General features: G+C 39.1%; 1 protein-coding gene across 4 annotated transcripts in view; it reads left to right on the forward strand.

The window, feature by feature from the left end:
• Positions 1-13,894, forward strand: part of ALDH1A1 (aldehyde dehydrogenase 1 family member A1) — a 34,919-nt gene extending 21,025 nt beyond the window's left edge. For 2 of the 4 annotated variants that reach the window (XM_071580272.1, XM_071580275.1), the window contains 4 exons: positions 2,284-2,448; positions 4,425-4,582; positions 10,276-10,350; positions 13,287-13,894. In XM_071580272.1, coding sequence (XP_071436373.1) covers positions 2,284-2,448; positions 4,425-4,582; positions 10,276-10,350; positions 13,287-13,359 — 471 coding nt within the window. In that variant the 3' untranslated portion in view covers positions 13,360-13,894. Of the gene's footprint in view, positions 1-2,283; positions 2,449-4,424; positions 4,583-10,275; positions 10,351-11,174; positions 11,427-13,286 lie in introns of those variants that run through there. The other 2 variants (XM_071580273.1, XM_071580274.1) reach the window with 2 other exon arrangements.
• Positions 13,895-18,256: the final 4,362 nt, after the last annotated feature.

The raw sequence follows: 18,256 nt of genomic DNA on the forward strand, positions 1-18,256 counted from the left end.
TTCTTCATTGATTCTCACAGTCATTGTATGTAATAGAAGACACGAAATAAATTGGAAAAAATGCGTTCCAAGCCACATGAGATCTGGAAAATTTAAAATATTAAGGTATTAATTTGTTATCCTGTAATGTGTTTTCATATAAGATAAGACATTCAGCTGAATAAATTTTAGAAGTCAAAGGGCAGAAAGATTCAAACAAGTAAATTCCAGGTGTCTGGTGTACAGCTACTATAAATTTAACAGAAATCTTCTATCAGGTTATTGTTTATTTACTGAGTTTGAAATTCATGCTAACAATTTAAATGAGAGATGCAAATAAATTTTACTAAAAATTTAAGGAAAGTTACAATATGGGAAAAAAATGGCATATCAAAAATATTTGAAAGAGTGCAAACGATATTGCTGCCTGTAGCTTCATCATTTGCCATTATTGACTTACTTTTACTTCTTAGCAAGCTTTAGTGGAAACTTAATGATATTACAGACTAGCAAAGTTACTCCTTTTAGAACTGGTACGATCCCATTTAATAAAAAATTTTAACCATGTGTTTAGGTGCATTTCTTGTGTGGTAACTATGTTAAATATCCCTCTTTGTCTACAAATTCCTTGTGCTTTGATTAATTCTCTCCAGAAATAAAAACTGATAGCCTGTACCAGGCCTATTCATTGCAGTCTCTTGTCACAGAGAAAAAGACCTACTTGCTGTCCACCTCACAACACTTTTCACAGAGGACACCGAGGAAGAGGCAAAAGTCCTACTGGACTTCAAAAGATCCTATATATGCTAATTCATACTACTTGGGAAAATAATGATGATAGTAACAAAGGAAGGACTGACAACAATATGAGCTATATCATATAAACTTCATTTTCTCTTCAAGATGTTTATGTGGCCAACAGGGTAGCAGAAATTTTATGTCTTCTGCATTCACTAATACAAATTTTTTTGAAAGCAAAATGACAAAGGGAGTGCAGTGAAATAAAAACCATCTCCTTGTAGCTATAAACTTTTATCACAGCTTTATTTAAATAGCTGTTTAGTCTAATATGTGTCCAGAATTCCATAGAGCCTTTGAAAATATTGAGTTCTAAGACCATAGTAAGACTTGTTGCTCAAACTGAAATTCAACATTCTTATTTGTACAAATAACAGAATAAGATACACACCTACTCTGCTCTGCTGATTATTGAGTATGATCACAGAGAAGAAGATCCTGTGCAGGAGTCACCCTGGAAGTAATCTCAGTATCTTCACAATTCAGTACTTGAAGGATTGAAGTCTGAAAGACTGAAGGAAAGAATCATGAAAATCAAGCAAAAAAAGAAAAAGAAAAAAATAAAGAGACAGAGTGTTAGAGGCTTCAACCAAACAAGTTTTATTGAGATTTTTTTTTGGCATGCACAATTTCCCTTCACATCTGAAATGGTAATTGGTTGATTTGGACCTTGGAGGAAAGGAAACAATATGTATTCTGTTTCTAGTCCCCATTTACACTATTTGCTTTTATCCATTTTATCACTGAAAACTGGAAGGAGTTGGAGAAATATAAGCCCTATTATAATGTCACCATAAACTTCTTTAGCAGAAAAAGGCCATGCATTTTGCCAAACTATAGAACCAAACGACAATATACTTGGCATATATTGAATTTGTTGGTAGGCCTGAGCGAGGAGAAGGGCAGAGAATGGCTTTACATTGTAACCATTCTGTCAACTGTGTTTCTCAAATGACAAGTGTATATGTCTTTATTCCACTAATAAATCAGAATGACCTAAAAATCTGCAATGACTTTAAATTATATTTCATTGGTTTTTTTTTTAATTTACTCTAATATTTTAGAAGAACATTATTGCCAGTCTACCAGAACCGGTGAAGTACAGGAGAGTTTTGTTGGCTAGATCAAGCCCTCCATTATTTACTCAGAGGCAAGTTCAGCAATTTTTGTTTTGATGAACCATTTTTAGTTGGCAAGAGTACTGAGAAGAATAAAACAAATTAATTCTGTAGGGTTTTTTTTTCCTTTTTTCTTAAGAAAATGAGGGCATCAATCCCTCTACAGCTGATTCTCCCATGTCAAAATTTGATTATTGGTCCATTTGAGAAAAGCCCATTAAGTTATGAGAAGTCAATGTAAAGAATATTAGCAGAGCTCTCTACCTGTTTCATTTCAACACATGTAATTGAACAAAGCTGGAAAATTGGTAGGCTTAGGTTAATGAGTTAGAAGACCAAGTGTTATCAGTGTGTGCTGTTTTCATCCCTGAAATATCTTTTCATTTAGATTGACAAGGAGCAGTTTAAAAAAATCTTGGACCTAATCGAGAGTGGGAAAAAAGAAGGAGCCAAACTGGAATGTGGAGGAAGTCCATGGGGAAACAAGGGTTACTTCATCCAGCCCACAGTTTTTTCTAATGTTACAGATGATATGCGCATTGCCAAAGAAGAGGTAAATAACTTTTCAGCTCTTCTCTCACTAGAGATGGTCGTTTAAATGTCTGTACAAAATATTAATTCAGAACATCAAGCAACTACATAACAATGCCCTCAGTAAATCTGTTGTTCCATCTTAGTGGTATTTAAAGTGCTGTTGTTAGTTTCTGATGCCCATTTCACCAACATGGGTGAGGTGAGGAGAGGTGTATGAGGCTGGCCTGCCCACAAAGGCTGCAACTTAAAGTGGCAGTAGATAAATGAGGTTTGCATTGTTTGCATTACCCCATACTGTCCATGTTTCACATATCAGAGTCACAGTGACCTGTAACAGAAAAATAAATGGTGGAGGTCTATCTTGTGAACAATTTGCACTGCCTAAGGAGCTACTTATTTTTGTATTTACTCCTCTTGCTACTGCTGACAGAGAAAACAATGTTGAATGTATATTTCACATAGTAGCTTAATATTACATATTGTTTGGACACAATATGTACCAGGTAGCTATGTTGCAATATGAGAAACTAGTTGGATTGTGCTTCCAGAGGTGCTTTGTTGGTAGCAATTACTGCAAAGCAGAATTTTGCTTCTCTGGGGTTATTTAACTTAGATCAGTTTGCAAACACATCTGCACATCATTGAAGAATCTTTTACTGACCCAACTAACATGACAGTACCAGGGCATCAGTTATCATCTGCAAGGAATGGGAGACAGTTAGGAATGCAGAGCTCTGTTAGATAGTTCTGTAAACACAGCCTCAGAGTCCTGTCATGACCTCTTCTTTGTGTTTTTTTTTCATTCATCTTGTTTAATAACTGCTGCATTTGGGCTGCAATTGGTGTCCATTATACTTCTTCATTAAAAAAACCTGTTCAAAATCCTCCTAACTGTTGCTTTACAAAGCCAACAATACTGCTGACACAGTCTACTGAACATATCTAGTACATCCAGCAAGAGTCAACAGCCCAAGTTAAAATGAACACCACAGCATTTAGACTTAATTGTGACAGGGAAATGGCTGTTAAACAGAAGAGAGCTGTATAAGACAGAATTTGGATTTTTTTTCTGCCATTCTAGTAGTCAAGTAGAAAACCACACAGAGTTACGATTCTTTTGTAGCTCTATTATTTTATTTTCAATCAGCAGTCCAAGAACTGCTTCTCACGTTATTTATGTGTAATTTGCAGTGCGATCCCAGAAAGGCAAGGGAATTTAAAGAATACCCAAGTTTTGAAGCTCACAGTTTGAATGGTGGTTCAGTGATTTTCCCATCTAAGTAAATCAATCCTTGCAATGCTAGTTAGAAACTAAAACTAAAATAGGTCAAATAGAAAGCTCACAATAAAGGGAATAGAGGGAATAGGATGTAGTAATGCCCCCACGCACTACACAGTCTTGGCATTTGGTTGCAGGCATGGTCACCTCTGGCTGAAAACACAGAATGATGGTGGCAGGAAAGCCAAATCTGAGTAACTACTGTCCTATCTAACACCAATATAGAAAGCAGAATTAGTCACTTCACGTGGAGTACATTCCCAGTTATGCAGCTGCCTGGAGGGATAAAAGTCTAATAGAAAATTTGGGTCAAGGAAAAACTGAATGTCTTTCTCAACTTTAAAACTGGAGTTTGCCAAGAAAATACCACTTTGATAGTAACCAGTATAGACATGAAGCACACTATGATGCCATGTTAACTGCCTTTAGGTGGGAGTCTTTTGATCTCTAGTATTTGTTTTCATTATTTATTTATTTGGTTGGTTGGTTGCTGTTTCTTTAATTATTTTATGTCAGGTTATCTTGATTGACTTCATACAGCAAAAATATTTATGTGAATTTGCAATATTTTTTATAACTTTTTTCTGAAATGTACACTTCACTGAATGAATTCATGAATAAGGCCATTTGATAGATGTAAATTTAATAAACAAAAATTGCTTAAAACAGTAAGTAATTCTAGGCTACATTTACGAGTTTAATTGTATTTGATACAGATATTTGGACCTGTTCAACAAATCATGAAGTTTAAAACTATAGATGAAGTTATCAAGAGGGCAAATAATACTACTTATGGTTTAGCAGCAGCAGTTTTTACCAAAGACATTGATAAAGCACTGACGTTTGCAGCTGCTCTTCAGGCTGGAACAGTATGGTAAGTAATATTGGGGTTTTTTAACTTCCTTTAGATCTGCAGCTTTCAATGGCAGTAATTGTAGGACGTTTTCACAGTTCTTTGGGTATGTCCTAGTTGCAGTGGTGTTATGTTCTGATTTGCTTAAACTATTGCAGACAGAACTACTGATTTGCATATTCCCTTGAGCAAAATTAAAACTCACACAAGTTATCTGTTGACACCAAAACCTATTTTATTAATTGCAAAGAGATGTAAATAAAAAGAGGAAAAACAAAAAAATAGTATTAGAAAGCATGAAGATTATTTCTTAGAAGCAGAGAAAAGTTACCACCAAAAACTACCTTTCTGCTGTGTTGGTGTGAGTGAGGGGCAGGGAGAGAAACAGTTTCTGCCTTTTTTTTCTCTGTGTCTTTCTCTGCCACTTTCCGATGTCATCTCTTTAGCAGCAGGGGGTAAGTCCTTCTGGAATGCAGGATACCTGTTGTTACCTCTCCCTCTGTGTCCCAGGCCGGGCTGGCTTTTGGTTCAGCTGCAAATGCTGCAGTTCTGTGGCCTTTAAAAATACAGTGAAGAAGTTATAACTCAAGAATGTAGCAGCAATGGGTCTCAGTCCTCTTCAGTCTGGCAGGGTTGCTTCTGAGGCAGGTAGGCAGCATGTGGTGGCAGAGAAAACTGAGGGGAGAGCAAGAGATTCCTGGCCAAAGTCACCAGTGTTCTCTTTCTCTTTTCTTCCTCTAATTTTCCAAAATTTGTCCTCAAGCTTTATAGTGTTCACAGGAAGGTGTACGTGGTTTCTTGTCAGTTAGCCAGTCCAGATATTTGAGAAGATATGATAGAATCATAGATCATAGAGTCATAGACTCGATTGGGTTGGAAAAGACCTCCAAGATCATCGAGTCCAACCCTTGGTCCAACTCTAGTCCATTGACTAGATCATGACACTCAGTGCCACATCCAATCTCCGTTTAAAAATCTCTAGGGATGGTGAATCCACCACCTCTCTGGGCAGCCTATTCCAATGCCTGATTACTCTCTCTGGAAAGAATTTTTTTCTGATCTCCAACTTAAATTTCTCCTGGCAGAGCTTAAGCCAGTGACCCCTTATCCTATTGCTGAGTGCCTGGGAGAAGAGACCAACCCCCACCTGGCTAGAACTTCCCTTCAGGTAGTTATAGACAGTCATGAGGTCTCCCCTGAGCCTCCTCTTCTCCAGGCTAAACAACCCCAGCTCCCTCAGCCTCTCCCCATAGGTCCTATGCTCCAGTCCCTTCACCAGCCTTGTTGCTCTTCTCTGGACTCACTCCAGCACCTCAATATCTTTTCTGAACTGCGGTGCCCAGAATTGAACACAGTACTCAAGGTGTGGCCTCACCAACACAGAGTACAGGGGAAGGATCACTTCCCTGGTCCTGCTGGCCACACTATTTTTGATACAGGCCAGGATGCCATTGGCCTTCTTGGCCTCCTGGGCACACTGTTGGCTCATGTTGAGCTTCCTGTCAATTAGTACCCCAAGGTCCCTCCCTGCCTGGCTGCTCTCCAGCCACTCTGTGTCCAGCCTCTAGTGCTGCATGGGGTTGTTGTGGCCAAAGTACAGGACCCGGCACTTGGCCTTGTTGAACTTTATCCCATTGGAATCAGCCCATCTCTCAAGTCTATCCAGATCCCTCTGCAGAGCCCTCCTGCCTTCCAGCAGATTGACACTCCCTCCCAGCTTGGTGTCATCAGCAAATTTGCTGATGATAGTCTCAATCCCCTCATCTAAATCATCAATAAAGATGTTAAACAGCACTGGACCCAACACAGACCCCTGGGGAACACCACTGGTGACTGGCCGCCAGCTGGATGCAGCTCCGTTCACCAGCACTCTCTGGGCCCGACCCTCCAGCCAGCTCTTAATCCAGGAGAGGGTACACTTGTCCAGGCCATGGGCTACCAGCTTTTCCAGGAGTTTATTATGGGAGACAGTGTCAAAGGCCTTGCTGAAGTCCAGATAGACCACATCCACAGCCTTCCCCTCATCCACCAGCTGGGTCACCTGATCGTAAAAAGAGATCAGGTTGGTCAGACAGGACCTGCCCCTCCTAAACCCATGCTGGCTGGGTCTAATCCCTTGTCCACCCTGAAGGTGCTGTGTGATTGCACTCAGGATGAACTGCTCCATAACCCTGCCAGGCACAGAGGTCAGGCTGACAGGCCTGTAGTTGCCAGGGTCCTGCTTGCAGCCCTTTTTGTGGATTGGGGTGACATTGGCCAACCTCCAATCATCTGGGACCTCCCCAGAGAGCCAGGACTGTTGGAAGATGATGGAGAGCAGTTTGGCAAGCTCTTCTGCCAGCTCCTTCATCACCCTGGGATGGATCCTGTCTGGTCCCATAGACTTGTTAGGATCCAGCTGGCTCAGTAAGTCAGTAACTATTTCCTCCTGGAATACAGGGAGGCTATTCAGCTCTCTCTCCCTGTCTACCAGCTTCAGAGGCCAGTTGTCTTGAGGGCCACCTGTCTTACTGGTGAAAACTGAGGCAAAGTAGGTGTTAAGTACCTCAGCCTTCTCCTTATCTTTCTTCACTATATTTCCCTCCAAGTCCAACAGAGAATGGAGGTTTTCCTTGCCCCTCCTTTTGTTATTAATGTATTTATAGAAGGATTTTTTGTCACCCCTAACTGAAATAGCCAAATTTACTTCAAATTCCACTTTTCTTTCCCTAATTTTTTTCCTGCATGACCTAGCTCTATCTGTAAATTCTTTGTAAGTAGCCAACCCTTTTTTCCATAGTCTGTAAACTTTCTTTTTATCCCTGATTTCTTTCAGAATCTCCCTATTTAACCAAGCTGGCCATCTTCCCCTCTGGCTTGCCTTTCGGCACACTGGGACAGCCTGTTGCTGTGCACTCAAAATTTCCTTCTTAAAACAATGACAGGATTCTTTTGCAGGAAGAGTTCCTTGGGATGTTTTAGTGAGAAAGCTGACAGAATTTTTCGAAGGATGTTTTTGATAGGCAGGAAAACAATGGAGAAACAAATTTTTTGCATTTCTACATTATCTGTATGTTACAAGTGGTCAGGACCAGTTTATCAGTGTGTGGGTGTAACCAAGACTGTATTCTACAACCTCTATGTCATTTATCATGAACTATTAAAAATGGACCATATGCAGCAGCTGCCAAGAGCACACCTGACACCTCAGGCTACAAGCTGGGTGTTAGAGAACTCTATGAGATAGGAAGTGCTCGTGTCTTCACATCAATGACAGGTGTGGTAACTCCTCTCTGGGGAGGCATTAGCACCTTCACACCCAGCCTGAGGGATCATGTTTGCTAATGGGCCATCAAGGATTCCAGGAATATCCCATGACTCACAGAGATTCACTCACTGTGGAGCTCCCCGCCTTGGGGGAGGTTCTCAGCATTCCCATCTGAATGTGACTGTGTGTAATCTTGGGGTCTGGGGACTTCTGGTGGGATCCAGAGGAGGACTACAACCTTGAGAGGACTGGGACTGCCATTCTCAACCAGACTGTAACCATCATCCTTACAAACAGGCTTTTCCTTTTCTTTTTATTTTGGACTCAGGATGCCCACATGGCACACAGCACAGGGCCTGAAGAACACCATTTTGTTCATGTCCCAGTGTGCTGGGTAATACATCTGGGTTTTGTAGGTTAAAACCAAATCTTTCTCTGTATCATTGTATTTATTGTAATATTTTCATTAAATTGTATCTCTGATTTGTAATCTCTTTTTCAGTTGGGTTCATTTCTCCTGCTAGTTTACCTTTAAACCAGCAGAGGGGAGTATATTTTTATATTAATTCCTTCTCATCTTTGCAGAAGTAGATCATTGTCATCCTTCTTTGTATCTCCTTCCCTCACCTTTCCCTACTTAATGTGCCATTAAATAACTGTATCTTGTAAGTCTTCACACAACTGGCCTGTAAACTTAGTCTAAAAAAGGAAATTGACTTGCTAAAAAGACAAGGAAACAAAAGAAAACACAGTGAGAATGCCCTTTTCCTTTCCATTGAGGATTTGGGGATAGGCCAATAGAGACTGTTCAAAGGAGGGCAACGAAGATAGTGAAGCCATATGAGGAGAGAAGATAGTGAAGTCAAATGAGAAGAGACTGAGGTCATTTGGTGTGTTCAGAGAGAAAAGGAGACTGAGGGGAGATCTCATTCAAGTTACAACTTTCCTATGAGAGGAAGAGGAGGGGCAGGCACTGATCTCTTCTCTGTGGTGTCCAGTGAAAGGACCTGGGGGAATAGCCTGAAGTTGTGTCAGGGGAGATTCAAGTTGAATATTAGAAAAAGGTACTTCACCCAGAGGTTATTTGGACACTGGAACAGGCTTCCCAGGGAAGTGGTCATGGCAACAAGCCTGACAGAGTTTAAGAACCATTTGACCAGTACTCCCAGGTACATTGTGTGACTCTTGGAGGTGGTCCTGTGCAGGGCTAAGAGGTGGACTCCATGATCCTTGCAGGTCCCTTCGAACTCTGCAAATTCTGTGATTCTGTGACTCTGTGAATACATAATTTATGGGATTCATTTGCGGTACTGTGTAAAGAAATTAGTTATCTGAAGTTTTGTGGCCATTAGCCTGGGCAGAACATTCACTTTTAATGAAAAAGATTGATAAAATCTGATTGAACAAAGGAAGGAAACACAAGCTGGAGGAGAACTGCTACAAGGCTAACTATTTGCAGCAATAGAAAAGAAGAGGCAACCTACATGGATCAGGAAAATAAAATGGTAAGAGATTAAGAGTGAAACCGTGGGGGCATAGCAGACTGAGTCCAGTGACTATCACAGACAAAAACCTTCATTTCCTTACAATTATTTCAATGCATCAGAAGGAGAGCAACCAATTTTACTTGAATGCAAACTCTGAGTCCAATTTACATTTCATCTGAAAGCATTTGGAACAAGCACAAATTCCTTCCCAGGTCCTGGGATCTAAAAACCTATGCTTTCTAAAAATAAGTAACTGTTTTGACTTAGGAGTTGATACTCTTTATATGGAAAAAAGTTTTGAATAGTAGAATCCTTGGGTTTTGCTCTTACACAATTGGTGGTCTAGGAATCCATAATTATGAACAGAAATTCTTTTGTTGAAACAAGTAGAGTGGCAGGAGAAGAGATTATATGATATGAAAATAGAGATTTGATTTGACAGGGTTGTAAGACAAAAAGAGCTTCTCAGCCAGGAAGTAGGATACACATTCTGCCAAAATTCTTGATACTTACAAATTCCCCTGCGAAATTCCATTCTTATTCATTGTTGTATCTTTGCTCTCATCCACAATACCGAATATGGTTTAACTCAGTAGAACCAAACTAAAGTTGCTAAACACATACCGAAGCTGTCTTGAGTTTATCAATTAGAAGTGGACCTGCAGAAGACTTAGCTGTGGCTGGTCTTTCATTCAAGTGTTTAGACACAAGTTAGGAGTTTCATTGAGAAACAGAGAAAGACATGACCGTCACTCTGAAGACCCTTGATGAGTGTTAGTACCCTGATCATAACTGTAGTGAGTTTTAATGCTACATTTCTCTGAACTTTGAACTACACATATTTTTGCAAACTCTATTACTCAGCTAGAGATTGTGACTGTCTCCTCAAGACTTTTTACAGTTGACAGAAAAAACACTGATTTTTCAGAAGTGAAAAAAGTTGCTTCATACTGTCAAAAGTAATTTTTCTGTTCTTCCAGGGTTAATTGTTATAGTGCAGTGTCTGCTCAGTGTCCTTTTGGAGGTTTTAAGATGTCAGGAAATGGACGAGAAATGTAAGTAAATACTTTTAATAATGTAGATTCACAGGAACTGCAAAATGAAATTCCAAACCTCGACTTTAAATATGCATTACTAGGATGTTAAGTTTCAGATTTCATCAAATTAGTCTATAGAGTGTTCAGAGGCTTCATGTTGTCAGGGGCAATGCCAACCAAACAATTCCTATATAAATAAGACAACTGCTAAGACACATCCTTTTTCAAAATGACTAATTTTAGAAGCTTATAGTATACTGATAAGCAAAACTGACCATTTTGTTTATGGTTTACAGTTTTTGCATATATAGAGAAAATGTCATTTTCATTAAGATATATATGTGCATAGTTTCTGATATACCCTTTAAATGCTAGGTTTTGGAAAAGAAGAGACTTTTCAAAATCCTTGATTTAAACCACAGTTATCAGTTTAAAAGTCTTGTGACAAGAATGGTTTTACAGTACAAGTCAGCTTGGTGAAAAGTGATGATGAAAATAGCCCTCTGTAGCCTGTGCAGCTTTTTTTTTTCTTTTTTTCCCCCCAAAACTAGAAGTGGAGTAGTATACAAAAATTATAAACTAATCAAATTTGTTCAAATTTCTAAGTTTTAGTCCAGTTTGAACTTGAATCATGTCCTGACTTACCTGTATTAATCCTTTGTTAAAAATGCCATATGTATGGGAACAACAAATTATTTTTAAAGCAAAAATTAAAAACCCATACATGTAAGCTTTCCTTTTATTCAGACAAATGCATAAAACTTTTAAAGAATCATGGAAGCAATTTAAAAATATATGTATAGATAAGGTGTTAAGGTCTTCTTTTTATATTCTTTTTCCAGAGTTAAAGAGTAGTGTTTTCATACTTTCTCATCACTGGACACAATCTGCTCCTTATGGCAAAGCTCCCACTGACTTCAAAAGAAACAGAGTCAAGCCAATCCTGAGGGCTTTGGAAAAATGGAAAATGAAAAATCCCAGTAATTTAGGCCATTATTATCAAATATTGCTTTGCATTTGGTAGTTGCCAAAAAACGGGAGTTAATCAATTCTGAATTACAGTCTTTTGCAGAAATACTTTCTGGATTTATTTTTTCAAAATAAAAGAAAAACAATAAATGACTATCAAAAATATTGCCTGTAACAGTGCATTTTGAAGGAGTTAAGCTTTAGAACTAATGCAGTTTTTTAGTTTAACGTCACAATTATCAGACCAATATCCTTTCTAAAGGACAAGGAAAGAATCATCACGAGATAGTTGTCCACTTTGAAAAAAAAATGTAAATATAGAGCAATCCATTTTAGCAGAGGCAGAAAAGTGTGTGAAACAGTATGCACTGAAATAATTAGGAAGTCATAGTGTCAAGCCACTGACTTCCTTGAACGATAGAATAAAATTCCCTGTATTATTCTTTGAATGATAATACCACTATGAATTAAACTAGTGAATGTCACAAACTAACAGAATGCCTCTTCAAAAATGAAGGAAATCAGAAAACATTTTCCCCTAGCACATGCTGGGTCTTGCACTTTGGCCACAACAACCCCCTGCAGCGCTACAGGCTGGACACAGAGTGGCTGGAGAGCAGCCAGGCAGAAAGGGACCTTGGAGTACTAATTGACAGGAAGCTCAGCATGAGCCAACAGTGTGCCCAGGAGGCCAAGAAGGCCAATGGGATCCTGGCCTGTATCAAAAATAGTGTGGCCAGCAGGACCAGGGAAGTGATCCTTCCCCTGTACTCTGCATTGGTGAGGCCACACCTTGAGTATTGTGTTCAGTTCTGGGCCCCTCAGTTCAGAAAGGATATTGAGGTGTTGGATCAAGTCCAGAGAAGAGCTACAAGGCTGGTGAAGGGACTGGAGCATAGGTCCTATGGGGAGAGGCTGAAGGAGCTGGGGTTGTTTAGCCTGGAGAAGAGGAGGCTCAGAGGTGACCTCATCACTGTCTAAAACTACCCGAAGGGAAGTTCTAGCCAGGTGGGGGTTGGTCTCTTCTCCCAGGCACTCAGCAATGGGACAAGGGGTCACTGGCTTAAGCTCTGCCAGGGGAAATTTAAGTTGGAGATCAGAAAAAAATTCTTTCCAGAGAGAGTAATCAGGCATTGGAATGGGCTGCCCGGAGAGGTGGTGGATTCACCATCCCTGGAGATTTTTAAACGCAGATTGGATGTGGCGCTGAGTCCCATGATCTAGTCAATGGACTAGAGTTGGACCAAGGGTTGGACTTGATGATCTCGGAGGTCTTTTCCAACCCAGTTGATTCTATGATTCTATGATTATATGGGTCCTGAGCAGAGATTTTTGCTCTGCTTATGTATCTATCTACATTTTAACATGGCAGTGAGAACTGAAGAACACTTACTGTAGCAAACCCGTGTTCTATATAGCAATCAGTTATGTCTAAATAGTTTGACCGTGTCAGATGTCAAACCAGGCACAAAAACAAGCTTCTGAAAAGGAACCACTGAAAAGGAAAATTATGTTAGTAACATGTCAAATATTGAAGTGTTTTTTACTGTCTGGGAGTTTTCATCATGGATTAATTATATCCCCCATTTACTTGACATGAAGTGTCAGTTTGATGTTGAAGAAAACTGTTGACAGCAAAAGAAGACTTTTCCAACCATTGCAAATTTGTTGAGGATGCTTGTAAGGATCTATCATAATCCTTATTTGCTGAACAGAAATTCAATTTAGAAATGCTCTCAATCAAATGCCATTCTTTAGTACAGAAATAAAATTGCTGTCTCTCCCAGTTTTCTCAGGAGACTGTTGCTGTAGCTTTTCAAAAGGTTTCAAGCAACAGTATAGCCTGCACAGCTGTCCTCCATATATGTCCAATGTACTTGTCATATATATGGCAAATTGTACAGGAACACTGAAAATCCCATCCAGGACAAAACTCATATAAAAAGCATTAGCATAAATATTGTTCTTACTTCTCTTTTATCTAGGGGAGAATATGGACTTCATGAATACACAGAAGTTAAGACTGTCACAATCAAAATCCCACAAAAGAACTCGTAATGCTGCTTGAGATACAGAATCTAACAGCTCCAAATGAATATGAAAAGGCTATCTGAATTCCTAAAGGTTTTAATATCCAAATGATTCATTAACCCTTTTGCTTTCTGATGGTGTAAGAGGTACTTGCTTGCATTAACAATGTAAGGAATAGTGTAGAAAAATTTAATTTGATTCATTGTGATAAGGAAAATTTAATGTCTGGTAAATAGCTAAGTAATTTTAAAAAATCATGTTCAGAAAGATCTACTCCTATTTGCAGCTGAAGCTCTCTGTAATGCTATGAAAATTTTCCTTTTTTGATACATTCTACAGGTATAGTATAAATTTATGTGCTCTTCTAAATGTTAGATGACAAGCTCTCTGCATTTTCTTTTCTTTGTGACCTTAGCAAAAGCACTTAAGAGTAGTTAGCAGATAGATACTTTTCTATATCTTTCTCTAGTTGTATTTCTTAGACTATTAAATTTGTTCACCATGCTATGCAAGTATAACCTGTATAATGTTAAAAAATACTAAAATTCACCTACAAAGCCTACTATTTCTTTTATAAGTCTTTTCTACTACACCAGTTTACCATTGGGCAGTATGCAGCACAGAGGCATCTCTAGTGTGTTCAGCTCATCATATCTGCTATATGGACACTAAGGTCACTAATATTTTGTCAATATTATAATGGGAAAAATACAAATACACACAACAGTGACAATTTGCTAAGAGACAGTACTTGGATTTGAAGTGGTAAGTACATAAAAAATCTTAACAGATTACAAGCAAGAAATACTGAAGAGAAAAAAGAGAAAGAGAGATGAAGGAAGGAAATTGCTTTTGTGGTCTCCCTGCTCCATTTTTCCTGTACTCGTGTCTGCATATAACTTGCATATCTTCCTGCCTCCTCCTCTAGCCCATTTTTTCCTTTCATCCTTTTTCCTCGCCTTTTTCTTATACCTACTTATTCTCACAAAGGCCCTCTGCAAATATGAGTCTCAAGCTGATCATAATCTTCAAGGTCTCTCAGTCTGTGCAGCTCTGGTGTTTCACAATTCCCTGGCAGAGCAGCTAGCAGCACCCTCTGATGGCCACTCAGCATCAGCAGCCACCAGATGAACTCTGGAACTAAGGTCTATAAACACCAAGTACAGCAATTACATAGCCTGCTACTGTCAAGCTCATATTTCCTCAGGGCTGAATCCAGAGTCACAATGGAACTCTTGTTAGGCAAGTTCAGCCTTACATACAACCTTGTACATAGCACAACCTCTGCTCACTAGTAAGAACATGACACATCACAATTTTTTAAGCAGCAATAACAGAATTTGAACAATATTGAAAGCAAAGACATTTTCATTTCTTTGGATATGTTGGTCAATTTTTAATAATTTTTATTCTTAAATAAGATAGTTAAAGCAAAATTCAGATCAGACTTTCATCCTATGACTCTTCTCAGACTACTTTTTTCATTAAGAACTAGACACAAGACTTGTGGCACAGCTATTTCTTTCTGCATCCTCTACATTATCTGTTCTTGAAAGATATTAGTTCCAAATCCCACACATATGCCTCTGAAATACCTTCATTAGACATGGTTTTCCAACAAATCCAATCCTGGTCCCATATAAGAAACACTGAGGAAGAAAAAGAAGAAAACGTAAATCAAAAGTAAGTGTACTGTGCAATAATTACTAGATTGTTCAGCAGATGTGTGTACAGTAGAAAGCACAGAAATGAAAATAAAGGCCAAATAAAGGTGAAAGAAAAAAACTTTTTAAAATGAGCTGCAGATAAAGAAAGAATGGCAAAACAATCTGAAAGGCATTAAAAGTGGTGACAAACATAGTATTAGTGAAAACCTGGATACAATGAAGGATAATATATTTAAAAAGAAATAAGAAGCCATAATGCAGAGCTGGTGTGGGTCTTCATAAATCACTGCTGTCCAAATTCTGCTCTTTCATTCCACTGTAGAAGATTCAAACAAGGATAAAAACCCAAAGTACAGTAAGTCCATATTTGTATTTTGGCTTGGATCAGGAGTGTACTTTTGAAATTATATTCCTGATCTTCCCCATTTGCTTTCTTTACCTGGAATAAGTATACAGTGGAGCAAAATGGGGTGCCTTTTTGGTGACACTAAGCCAGAAGGCACACATTTGCCCTGTGTCTGGTATGATCAACAACTAATAATCATTCAGCTCTTAGAAGCATACTATGGCTAGCCTGAAGACACAGCCCTCTGAATGTGTGCTATGTGGATGGTTGGTTCTACTATCCTCACAATGTCCTTTGGCAGCGCAGGACTGCAGGTACCTGGAATTGCAAGCTCAAGGAAAGAATGACTAAAATATAATGCAAGGAAAGGGAGCAACCAGCACAATAAAGGGGTAAAGGAGAAGGACCAACTCGATCCTTGCAAGAATATATATATTCTCTTTAGAATGTCTAAACTATTTTAATACTGTTTTCAGCAACATTGTAAATTCACAGCTCGGCTCCTCTTTGACAGTCTTGACAGGTAAAAGAAAGCTGGCAATGGTCTTGTTTTCTCAATTTTAATTTTTCAATGTGATCAAAATGTAATATCTAATAGCCACTTTTAAGTTCCCAATTTTTTTTTTTCACATGCCTTGAGCTATGGATCAATCTGATGACACACTGAAGTTGTTCCCAAGATATGCCAGTGTAAAGAAATAGACCCTTTGGCATCCCTTACAAGAGCACATTTGTTCACAGTGTATGACTGTGTCCAAGCCAGAAAAAAAGAAAATCAGAATATTATCCCATTTGTTCTTCAACTGCTAATGTGGTGACTCAGAGTCAAGGTCATGAGGATTCTCTTTCCACAATACACACACTATTAGTAATTATACAATCTCTTTGTGAGTACAAGAAATATCCTTTCAAAATTAAGTGTCTTTGTAACTATGTTCATAGTACTAAAGTCTCCATCTGACAGTGAAATATCTGCTATGCCTTTGACTTATATCTGCACACAGGTATGGTGACTTGTGATCTGGACAGAAATAACTGAAGACTTAAACTCTGTAAATATTACACCGGTAATTAAGGAGGCCCTTTCCTTACGGGCTTGAATCACTATCATGTTGCTCCAGCTACATACCAAAGCAGAACCATTGAAATTTACTGGGGTGAAAGAAAAGCATTAGTTGATTTTTATGTAAATTGCTTACAATGTTAGTGAAGTTGTAGTCAGTATTTCACATAGAATAAAATTTAATTGTTGCATGTCCTTTCAAAGCCTCTGAAAATGGACTACTAGAATCAGCAGCATATTTGGAGTGAAACAATTATATTTTTCATATAGTTCTTGAAGGCAGTAGTTATCTAGGTGAATAACATAGAGGAAAATCCCTGCAGATTTAAGTGGGACTATGTTTTCTCTAGTGAACTGTCTTTCTATCGCTTTAACACTATTGAAGGCACATCTTCAGTTTTCATGAAAGTAGGACCAAGGAGAAGAGTTTGCACTTTCTTGGAAAGTTGTCTGTTTCAAGGAATTTTATATCATATAGAAAAGCAAGCCCTAGAAACATAGGGTCCTTAAAGTCATTGTCTTGCCATCAGTGAGGTGATCCCTGCCCTCTCTCCTGCCCCTGACTCACTATTTCTTTTTAAGAGAGAGTGTGCTGGTTTTAAGGTAAACCAGCAGGAGAAATGGACCTACCATAAGAGAGATATTTATAAATCAGAGTTACAATTTAATGAAAGATATTACAATAAATACACTGACACAAAGAGAAATTGCTTTCAACTCACAAAGCCCAGCAGTATAACCCAGTGTCCTGGGGCACAAACCCAAAGGGGTTTTTTAGCCCTTGTGCTGAGACCCATGGGGTTCCCCCAAGTCCAAAGCAAAGGGAAGTAAAAAACGTGTTGGTGCAGGCGATGGCTGTAGTCTGGTTGAGAGTGGCAGTCGTAGTCTGGTCAAGAGCAGTAGTCTCCTCCTGTCGAGGTCCTCCTGCTCCTCTGGATCCAATGAGTGGTTTTCAAGGTCTTCTTACTCACCACTTATGTACCCTCAGGGAGCACCCAGTCCCTCACCCAGGGTGGGGACTCACACAATGGGTGATTAACTCTGTGAGTCATGGGGTATTTTGAACCCTTGATGGCCCGTTGGCAGCCACGCCCCCTCAGGCTGGGTGTGACGATGCTAACGACTCCCTGGGCAGCTGCTGCAAATGGTCCATGGTCCTTGGGAAATGAATAGAGGGGGTAGAATACGCAGTTTTGATCACCCCCACACAGTGTTAACTGGTCCCACCTGCTGAACTAGGACAGAGAGGAAGATGTTGAATGACAACAGATCCTTTAGCTATTTCAGTCAAAATAGTGAAGTTGTAAGGAATTCTCACTCTGTTTCAAGAAAGAAAATCGCTGATAATTGTTGATGACTAGATATCAAGGTCTTAAGGCAAACAACAGAAGATACAGAAAAAATATTCAGAGCAAGAAAGGCATTTGGCTCGGATAAAGAGTGAAAATTCCCTAATGAAGTAGGTTTTAGGGAGAAATTTGAAAGATGTGAGAACTTGGCAGTCAAAAGGGTTTTGGGGGAGTATAGGGGGTATTCTGTCTGGGACACAACAGGTCAGTGAAAGAAAAAGAGAGAGTAAGGAAGGGAGCTGTAACAGAAGTACAAGTAGTCTGATGAGGAATGAAAGAAAAGATAAGGATCACCTTGAAATTCTGATAGATCTCACTGTGAAACTATAATTTTGTAAGATTTAACATGAAGGACTTTAATAGATGAAGTGTGCTTCTCCAGGCCCTTTATCATATGTTTGCTACCAGATTGGTTTTGAACTGCCTGATCCTTCTGCTCTCTGTCTGTTTATTGAAGTCATGTGCCAGTTCTTTTGGTGTTAATATTGTCTTCCATATA

The sequence above is a fragment of the Pithys albifrons genome, chromosome Z (genome assembly GCF_047495875.1).
Source record: "Pithys albifrons albifrons isolate INPA30051 chromosome Z, PitAlb_v1, whole genome shotgun sequence".
Classification (NCBI taxonomy): domain Eukaryota; kingdom Metazoa; phylum Chordata; class Aves; order Passeriformes; family Thamnophilidae; genus Pithys; species Pithys albifrons.